The 10883-nt window shown below is 39.7% G+C and overlaps 1 protein-coding gene across 1 annotated transcript; it reads left to right on the forward strand.

The window, feature by feature from the left end:
* The first annotated feature begins 3145 nt into the window (after positions 1-3145).
* LOC116518020 (cytochrome b-c1 complex subunit Rieske, mitochondrial) lies at positions 3146-8225 on the forward strand. The gene is made up of 2 exons (XM_032231235.1): positions 3146-3429; positions 7488-8225. The coding sequence occupies exons 1-2, from the start codon at positions 3216-3218 to the stop codon at positions 8096-8098; spliced, it is 825 nt and encodes a 274-aa protein (XP_032087126.1). The 5' UTR covers positions 3146-3215; the 3' UTR covers positions 8099-8225.
* Positions 8226-10883: the final 2658 nt, after the last annotated feature.

A 10883-nucleotide genomic window follows, 5' to 3' on the forward strand; every position in this document is an offset into this window, starting at 1 on the left:
GATAGAAGATAGATAGATAGATGATAGATAGATAGAAGATAGATAGATAGATAGATGATAGATAGATAGATAGATAGATAGATAGATAGATAGATAGATAGATAGATAGATAGATAGGGTGGAGCTGAAAGGCAAAAAGGGAAGCAGTAAGCTCCCTCCCATATTTGGGCATACCAGGTGCTTTGACATAACATTTACTTATTTCCTTGGCTCAGCTGATAAGGGAGGAGAGCTTGTGGCTTAGAGGCTAATACAACTGCCTAACATGTAAAAACAGCCCAGGTTCAAATCCCAGTAAGGATATGGCTAGCTGATGAGAGCTAAATAGCTTGAAATAGATCTATATTAGTCTCCCTTTATTTATTTATCAGCACAAATGCAACACACACACACACACACACACACACACACACACACAAACACACACGTAACAGCTGAGCATCAAAGAATTGATGCTTTCAAATTGTGGTGCTGAAGAAGACCCTTTGAGATTGAAAGGAGATCAAATTAGTCAATTCTAAAGGGAATCAATCTTGGCTGCCCTTTGGAAGGACAGATGTTGAATCTGAAGCACAAATTCTTTGGCCAAATAATGAGAACTGAAGACTCATTGGAAAAGACCCTGATATTAGGAAAGACGGATGGCAAAAGGAGAAGGGGACAGCAGATGATGAGATGGTTTGATGGCATTATTGACATGATAAACAGACTTTGAAAGACAGTGGAGAACAGGGGGGGATGTTGTGCTATGTGCTAAGTCCATGGGGTTGTGAAGTGTTGGTCAGCGACCTGAACAACAAAAATGCCATGTGTTAATTCTCCAATCCAATCAAGCCAATAAGCTGGGATTGTAAATGCACATTTGTATTAACCAACAACTCAGCAGAATAAAGAGCAGGCTCTGGTTTCCTATCTCATCATACAGAGCACTGACTCATTGGTAGTCCATCCAATAATTTAATGCAGGAATCTCCAAACTTGGCAATTTTAAGACTTGTTGACTTCAATTCCCAGAATTCTTCAGTCTTAAAAGTTCCCCAAAATTACCTAGTGTTAAAGTTGAAAGCCTTTACACTCTTAAAGTTGTCAAGTTTGGATTTAACACATGGATGGTGAAGGATAAGCCAATTGGGAACCAGATTGTTTTGAACAAGTCCAATCTATGATTTACAACTTTTTCTCGAATGAAAACTTGGGAGGATTATCCTTGACCTTTTCTTTTATTCAAAAGCAGCTCCTTAAGAGTTAGAGGAATCATATGGGGAGACAGATTACGGTTGTTTTTTATATTACTGTTGCTTTGAAGAAGACGAATACTTGTGGGAAAAGGTCAACAATATAGGAAACCAAGAGAAAAGTAGTCCGTTCTTTGGCTGCAAACTCCATTTTGCAAGTTTTTCGGATAAGATTGAAGCCGCTATATAAAAATTATGAATAATCAATGCAAGAGTTACAGGTAGTCCTTCACAAATAACCACAATTGAAGCCAGAATTTCTGTTGCTAAAGAAGGGGTTGTTAAATAAATTGCTCCCAATTTTATCACCTTTTCTGCAATGGTTGTTAAGTGAATCACTGCTGTTCTTAAGTGAATCATGCGGTCATTAAACAAATCTGGCTTCCTCTATTGTCCTTGATTGTTGGAAGCCAGCTGGGAAAATTGCAAATGACAATCACATTCACCCCAGGATGCAGCAACTGTTGGAAAGAGCAACCAGCGGCCAAGTATCCAAATTTTGACCATGTGACATGAGGAAGTCGTAAGTGCGAGGAGCGGATATCCGTAAGTTGACTTTTTCAGTGCCTTTGTAATTTCAAAAAGTCACTAAATGAATGGCTATATGTTGAGGACTACCTGTATAGGATTCACAGATGATATATCATGGGAGAGTTTTTTTTTCTTCTCTCTCTCTCTCTCTCCAAATGTTTACATTCATTTTAGTTGCAGTTTGCATGGCTTGTGAAATGTAGAATTTGGAAATGCTGGGAAACCTCTAGCACAGAACTCCCTGCCTCCCGGATGATCATATCATACATGCCTATGGAGCAGAGGTGGGTTCCTACCAGTTCGCACCTATTCGGTGGAACCGGTTCATCAAATCTACCGAACCGGTTAGAAGAGGTTCCACCAGTGGACCCGGAAAGCAGGCCACACCTACAGAAGAGGTTCCAAAAATTTTTTGAAACCCACCACTGACACACACACACACACACACACAGAGAGAGAGAGACTGTCACAGAGAGAGAGAGAAAGAGAAAGAAAGGAAGAAAGAAAGAAAGAAAGAAAGAAAGAAAGAAAGAAAGAAAGAAAGAAAGAAAGAAAAAGTGACAGAGAGAGATGAAAGAAAAAAGGGACAGAGACACAAAAGGAGAGAGAGAGAGAGAGAGAGAGAGAGAGAGAGAGAGAGAGAGAGAGAGAGAGAACACATGGCTGGCAAGCCACTCCCACCAGGTCACATGGCCGGCAAGCCACTCCCACAAAGGAGGCCACACCCACAGAGTATGTTCCAAAAAAAAATGAAACCCACCACTGCTATGGAGATATACTCTTAACCACCATGAATAAAGTATCTTTCGCTTAGCAGGCTTGCATCTCCTAACTTTTGACACATATGCATAAAACGGGCTGCAGAATACAGTATCATAAATACAATCAAATTAAAACTGATCGTCTATCGCGAATCAAACGTACAGATCTTCTCGTGTGCAAGAGGAAAACATACATAAAATATAAATTAAATATTTACACAAAATATCAATGTAACCAGCATTTGCTACCAAACATTTATTCCTTTTCAATTGCTGTTATCAATATGTCATTGTTTTAAATTATTGTTGAGACTTGTAAAAGACATTTTACCTATTTCAGGCAAGATTTTATATTATCTCGTAATTACCTACGTAAAAAATGTCTAACCAAAATTAGGAACCAAAACTATTTTAAAAAGGTAGTTTTATTCCCAGTTCAGTAACTAAAGCCGGCCAATTAGCGGCAAGTCCCGCGCGCAGGCGCACTTCCCATGCCGCCCGAAAGTGATGTTAGCTCCGCCCCCTCGATTCCTCCCCGATCCCGCCCCAATCTCGTCTCTCCAAAGAGAAGAGCGGTGGGCGTGGCTTCTCTGCCGGCGCGCGTCCTGCGTCACCGCTCGGCGTGCGTCGCTTGCGTCCGGCGGTCGCGGAAGGTGACCGCCGTGAGGAGGAGAAGCTGAACGCCGCCATGTTGTCGCTGTCCGCCCGTTGCGGCCCGTTGGCGCCTTACCTGGCGGCCGCCGCGCACATCGTGCCGGCTCCGCGGAAGCCTCTGGTGCTGGAGGTCCCGCCGGGCCCCACGAAGATCCTGTCCTTGGATTCGAGGCGGCCTCTGCTGTGCCGGGAGTCGCTGATGGGCCAGGCGAGCCGGGGAGGCCTGGTCGTCACTGCTTCCCTCAACGGTGCGGGAGGGCGGGGAAGGGTCTGCGGCGGGTGGGGTGGGGGGTCGCTGGCGCCGCACCCCCATGGGGGTCTCTCGAACACGGCAGGAGGGCGACTGCCAGGAACAACCGACCGCTGGGGATGCTGGGAGTTGTAGTCACAGGGTGTCATAGTCTCCTTTCTCTTCCTTCTCTCTTTCCTTTCTTCCTCTCTTTCCTTTCTTCCTTCTCTTTTTTCCTTCCTTCCTTTCTCTTTTTCTTTCCTTCCTTCCTTCTTTTTTTTCCTTCCTTTCTCTTCTTTCTTCCTTTTTTCCTTTCTCTTTACTTTCTTCCTTATCTTTTTTCCTTCCTTCCTTTCTCTTTTTCTTTACTTCCTTCTCTTTTTTCCTTCCTTTCTATCTCTCTTTCCTTTCTTATCTTTTTTCTTCCTTTCTCTTTCCTTCCTTTCTATCTCTTTCCTTTCTTATCTTTTTTCTTCCTTTTTCTTTCTCTTTCCTTTCTTCCTTCTCTTTTTTCCTTCCTTCCTTTCTCTTTTTCTTTCCTTCCTTCCTTCTTTTTTTTCCTTCCTTTCTCTTCCTTCTTTCTTCCTTTTTTCCTTTCTCTTTCCTTTCTTCCTTCTCTTTTTTCCTTCCTTCCTTTCTCTTTTTCTTTCCTTCCTTCCTTCTTTTTTTCCTTCCTTTCTCTTCCTTCTTTCTTCCTTTTTTCCTTTCTCTTTCCTTTCTTCCTTCTCTTTTTTCCTTCCTTCCTTTCTCTTTTTCTTTCCTTCCTTCTCTTTTTTCCTTCCTTTCTATCTCTCTTTCCTTTCTTATCTTTTTTCTTCCTTTCTCTTTCCTTCCTTTCTATCTCTTTCCTTTCTTATCTTTTTTTCTTCCTTTTTCTTTCTCTTTCCTTTCTTCCTTCTCTTTTTTCCTTCCTTCCTTCCCCTTCCTTCCTTCCTTTCTCTTTAAAATGCATCCAAAGGAACCATTTCTTTTAAAAAAAATCCAGGGATGATTCCTGCTTCAACAACCCTTTGGGAAGTGTTTTGAAAAGGCTGGTTTCTGGTCGTAAACATTTATTTAATTAATTTATATGCTGCCCATCTCACTATTGGAGTAAATATTCCTTGGTCCTTCAAAGTTAGTACTGTGGCTTTTTTAACAATGTTGTCAATTCTGCCCCAGTCTGGAGTCTGGATATGCCATAAAAGAAGGAATTCTTCGTTATAAAATTTCTTTTCCTTACATGTTTTATTCTTCTTGGTCTTAGCCATTGTAAGAGTTGTCAACATTGTCCCTCTCTAAGTGGAAATTATGCTTAACCGGTAGAACTTTTTTGTTAAAACGTCTCCTATGCTATTGTTGCCTGTCTTTTAGTGTAGAGAAAAAGATGAGACTAATTATAGAATCATAGATAACACTTCAGTTCATAAACTGGATGGATACTAAGGTATAAAACCGTTTTGATGTCATGTTGCAATTGCGTAAACTGGGTACTTCTAATATTCCCAGCGTATAAATAAATATAAGTTAAGGTAAAATGTAAATATGCTTTAGTGATATTTCAAAGGCACCAATCATAGTTTGGGCAAGATGGGTCTTTTCTCATCTCCCAGAGCTGCAAGACTGCTATGTTGCCGTCGCCTCACAAGGAGCAGTTGTGTAGTGCACTTTTGGGTGATCTTAAGTCCCTTCCTCATCTGGAGAGGCATTACCAAAGAGCCGTTCTGCTTACAACTAGTTGTTCATTCTGCTGTGGTCATTGGTTCAGTCTGCTATTTCTTCCCCAGTTTATTTTGCAAAGGTGCTTCTAATTCACTACTTTTCCAGCACAAAAATCTCACTTCTACAATTATAAGATTGGCTTGTAAAATTATTTGCCTTTCCATTTTTTTCATCCTTAGGTTAAAGGTGTAGCAAATATAGATAATAAAGTTACAGATGTAAGACCAACAGCATTTGTTGGAAATACAGGTAGTCCTTGACTTATGACCACTATTGAGCCCCAAATTTCTGTTGCTAACTGAGAAATTTGTTAAGTCCCATTGTCCCATTTTATGACTTTCCTCACCACAATTGTTTAATCACTGCACTTGTTAAGTTAGTAACATGGTTGTTAAATCAAGCTGGCTTCCAAGCATCTGAATTTTGATTACATGACCATGTGAATGCTGCAATGGTCATAAATATGAAAAATGGTCGTAAGTCATTTTTTCAGTGTCATAACCTTGAACAGTCACCAAATGAATTGTTTGAGGACTACCTGTATACTTAACTGGATATTGGGCTTATGTTTAGCTTTTGAAAATTAATTCCCAATTATAATTCATAAACACTAAGTTCTAATTCTTCCTTAGACATGAAGTCTCTTAAATGTCTCTCCCTCCCATATTAGGTAATAGAATAACAGAGTTGGAAGGGACCTTGGAGGTCTTCTAGTCCAACCTCCTGCTCAGGCAAGAAACCCTATACCATTTCAGACAAATGGTTGTCCAATCTCTTCTTCAAAACTTCCAGTGTTGGAACATTCACAATTTCTGGAGGCAAGAAAGAGATGCTTAACTGGCAAATTATTTCCAAAGTGTTTTAAGAAAATTGCAGGATTGATTCAAAGGACCATAACAGTAACATTAATGTTGCAATTCTACAATTGCTGTTTGGTTCTACTTGTAAGCAAAAATGTTTCTTTAATAATAAACATTGCTTCATAAAGTTAATGATGGAATAAGTACATTAATAGTCAAGCTACATAAGTTGTACTCAGGTGTATATGTGAGGTATATAAATGGGGAGGCTCAATATATAAAATTCATGTTTTTTCTGCATGCAAAACAGTTGAAAGACTTGAGTGTTTTCACATTTTAAATAATAACATTGAACTATGAGTATCAACTGTTTACACTTAAAACATTTTCAGTACAGCTCTAGATTTGTCAAATTCATTAAGAAGCATTTTATTGATTTTGATTTTTGTCTAATCAGATATTTTAGGTCCACTACTTAACGGTATTGGAGAAACTTGAGATATTTTATTCTTATGGAAATTAAGTTGACAAACTGTATCAAACATTTTAAAACAGCGCTTTGTCCATTTGGCTCATAAAGCTTTCTAGTGTAAAATTTGTAGAAAATGAAACATGATTTTCCCAGAAGTACTAAACCTAATAATTCTCTAATGTCCATAAGTTTCAGGGAAGCTATAGATGGCAGTGGATATGCAACTTGCTTTTCCATTTCAGTATAAATTTGAAAAACATTTGTTTAGCTAGGTTTTACAATAGGCCATAAATATCCATGGAGTTTTCCACAAAATGCACACAAGTGGTACCACAAAGTAGTTCTTCCACTTTGAAATGCATTCCAACTTTGGTTAAATTTCATATAAACTATTTTAAGAACATCATACATCTATTTTGTGGGCCCCTGTCTTGACTTCCCATTGGCTTCCAGGTGCAGTTTAAAGTGCTGATTTTAGCTTATAAATCCTTTTATAGCACCAGTGTCCAACCTTTAGTCTTGCCTGGGCCATGTTAATTAAAAAGGAATAGTCTTCAGCTGCATATAAAATATATAATATAGTGAATGTATATAAATCACATAACGTTAAAGGTTTACAGTCTTGTGGGGCCGTGTTACAGCCCATAAATGGGACATGCATGGCTTGTAATTGTGGCTGGATATGACTTAAATTAATAAATAGCTGTAGTTACATACAGAATCTACAACAATGGGACTGATGGATCACTTTCAAATATTACGGATTTCTTCAGAAAAAAACACAATAGTCTCAGAAGTTTCTGGCTTTCATTGATATGTGAAGTAGATGTGAAATACATGTCATTTGATAGGCTTCCCAGAGGGAATAATGCATTTTATATGCAATTGCAAATAGAAAGGAAGGGAATCCTGGCAATAATTCAAACCTCCATGGGCCAATTCAGTTTTTGTATAAAATGTATATTTTTGGGGAGGAATTACATTTTTATGTTGGGGTATTAGAGCAGGTTTTCTTCAAAGTTACTATTTTCTAATACAATGTCTGTAATGCAACACATTCTATTACAAGAACAGCCCCATAACTATGCTTTCTCTTTCTTGCAGCTCCTGCCAGTGTTCGTTATGTCCATAATGACATGGCTGTGCCAGATTTCTCTTACCACCGTCGCGACAGTTTACAAGATAGCACAAAATCCTCCCAAGATAGCAGCGCAGAGAGAAAAACCTTCACCTACTTTTTCAATGGGGCAACCTATTTGCTCTCTGCGTACTTCGCCAAGAAAGCTGTCGTTATGTTCGTCTCCAGCATGAATCCTGCTGCTGATGTATTGGCGCTGGCTAAGATTGAGATCAAGCTGTCCGATATTCCAGAAGGCAGGAATATGGTTTTCCAGTGGAGGGGAAAACCCCTGTTTGTGCGTCACAGAACCCAGGCAGAGATTGATCAAGTGGCTAAAGTACCTTTGAGTGAACTAAGAGACCCAGAGCAAGATGTGGATAGGGTGAAGAAACCGGAGTGGTTGGTAGTGCTAGGCATATGCACCCATCTTGGCTGTGTACCAATTGCAGATGCTGGGGATTTTGGAGGTTATTACTGCCCCTGCCATGGGTCCCATTATGATGCATCTGGCAGAATACGTAAAGGCCCAGCTCCACTCAATCTGGAGGTCCCACCGCATGAATTCGCTAGTGAAGATATGCTTATCGTCGGTTAAATATCCTGATTCTCGTGTACACGTTGAGGAAAGAATTGAGTCATAAGATATTGCAAAACATTACAGTTGAATTGTGGGACGTCTCGTTAGCTTTAATAAGGCATTAAACTGATGTCCTCTAATCAGATGTACGCTGTCTATACTTATTGAATCAGTCTATTTTTTTTTTCTTCTAAACAAAAAGTGGCGTTTTAATGACAGACAGTTAAAAGGCTTGGATGCAAAATTGGTGGCCACAGATGTAGTTTGCAACAGTGAGATGCTCGGAGCGATTTCAGCTCCCTGAACCCCTTACTATGTTCAGAACTGATTTTTAGATGAGTTTTTAATCTTTCATTTTAAAATTTAGGTACAGAAATATAGTCTGAAGCATTGATTTATGAAGAACTTAAGAAGACTGTTCGTGCCCAATGGCATGAGAAACTACACATACTTATACTGTGGAAGATTTGCCATCTTGCTTTTAAGTTCACCCAAAACAGGAGGGTTCAATTTTTCAGGTTGCAAAGGCATGAAAAAGAGCCAGTTTGGTGTGATGGTTAAGTCATTAGGCTAGAAGCCAGAAGGTTGTGAGTTCCAGTCCTGCCTTAGGCACAAAGCCAGCTGGTGACTTTGGCCAAGTCATTATCAGCTGTAGGAAGAAAACAAGGTCAGGCCACTTCTGAAAATCTTGCTAAAAAAACTGCCTGGACAAGTAGGAATCAACACTGATTTAAAGACTGATGTTTGCATGCTTATAAGCACACCATCAAAAAGTGATTGCATTTTTTCCCCCAACTGGGTTATCCTTCAATTTGTTTTAATTGGAGCCTTTTTCAGGACATAACAATTACTAAATGAGAGAGAATATAGTTGACAACAGAATTTGGGGAATACATTAAAGTCTGGTTAGACACTATGGTTGCCAATTTGCAAAGTATTGCTTTTTACCAGTTAGAAATATTAAACTCTTCTCTCAAAACAATTTCTGTCTCTTCCCATAAAATAAAATCATCACAGCAAGGATGATAAGGGTAAAGGAACTAAACATATAAATCAAAGTTCAAAACAACTTTGTTCTGGCTTCATAAGAACCTTATATTAGAGGCGTCTTTCATAAACTAATCTCTGCAATCAGATATGTGATGTCATTTAACAACCTATTTTTTAAAAATATACATTTAAACTGGTGAAACTATAATAACATGGCTCTCATCCTTTGGGATAGTCCAGATAGGAGGCCATTTATTTTCCAGAGAACTAGGGAAGGTCCTACTGAGAAGCATTCTCCATGCCCATTTCACCTTTTGACTCAAAAAAGTATGTATTAGACCAGCATCTAGGCTGTTTCTCTTCCTTCTGTTTCCCAAGATTAGTGTCATAGACCATTAAAATGGGAGAATGCCTTCTGAAACTTAAAAGTATCATCTTGGGCTCCATGCGTCCCTGGGATCTCCAGCCTGATGTCAAAACTGGGTTTTAAGGATCTAGAAGATCAGTAGGTTGGGACCAATCCTGCCTTGAGTGGAATGGTACTCTAAAAAGCACAGGTGGGTTGTGGGGCCTGTTAGATGAAGCAGATGTTGGCCATCTGATAGGAATGGTAGATGTAACCAAGAAGAGGCAGTCTCTCAAATAACCCCGCCTCCTGCCACCTCCAGTTTGGCCTCGTGCTCATTCAAAACCAACTGGAACCAACCTCAGAGGAAGGAAATAGAGCAGGCACAATACAGAAGTACCCACTTCTAGCCTCCAAGGCTAGTCCAGAAGGATACCATAGTCGATGGTATCAAAGATTTCCGAGAGGTCAAGCAGAGAAAAGATAAAACACCCTTCTAATCCTATCCCCACCTCAGGTCATCCAAACTCATGACAATTTTTTCTTCTGTTGATACCTGTTGTTCTGACAGAAAAGGGTCCAGATAATCTCCTTCATCCAGGATGACACTAATGTACAACCACTACCTCCACAATCTTCCATAACGAACAAGTCCAGTATGATGGGGTCTAGCAATGCCTCTTTAAGAAAGAATTCACCACTCTTGACAACCCAACCATTGTTACTTGCCAGGTGACTTCAGGTAGCCAGGAACCACAACCATAAGGACCCTATCTGCTTCCTCAGGTCCAACAGAATCAAATTCTTCCTAGATAACAGGATGAGACTGCCACGGGCATCTCTACAGGACCCACACCAGCAATTTAGTCCAACAGATGCTCTGAAATATGTAAGACCCTTAAAAGCGATGGAACAGATTTAAGCCCTGCTGTGCCACATAATCAAATGTAGGATAGCGGTCTGGTTTTATTTTGTTTGCAAATCCATTCACGGCAGCTTTTAAACACTCCCCAAATTAGTCCAGGACTGAAAAACGTCTTGGCTATTCTCTTTTTCCTGGATATGAAATTGCTCCTATTTTGGAGCGACAATAGACATATTACAAGGCTTCTTGGGGTTTAAAAACAAGAAAGAATGAATTAAAAAGTTGTAATTCAGGAAAATATATGAAATAATCTTTATGCATAAAATAAATTCCACGATCCATTTAAAAATGCACGTTGCCAACATTCTCCCTTGCTTCATTTTGCTCCAATTTGCTTCAAGTGATCAGTCTGCTGCCCTAACACCATCCGTCATCTCCTTTCTTCGGAGAGGTCAAGAAGGGGTATAGTTGGTGGTCTTTATTCCTGTTCTGACTGAGGCTTCTCAAGAGCATTAAGCCAACTCCTTGTCCCAACAAAAACCCCTTTTATTAATCGACTGTGAATTCTGCTCATTCACATCCAGCAAAATCTTTCAAGGGAG

Source organism: Thamnophis elegans, chromosome 14 (assembly GCF_009769535.1).
Source record: "Thamnophis elegans isolate rThaEle1 chromosome 14, rThaEle1.pri, whole genome shotgun sequence".
NCBI lineage: Eukaryota > Metazoa > Chordata > Lepidosauria > Squamata > Colubridae > Thamnophis > Thamnophis elegans.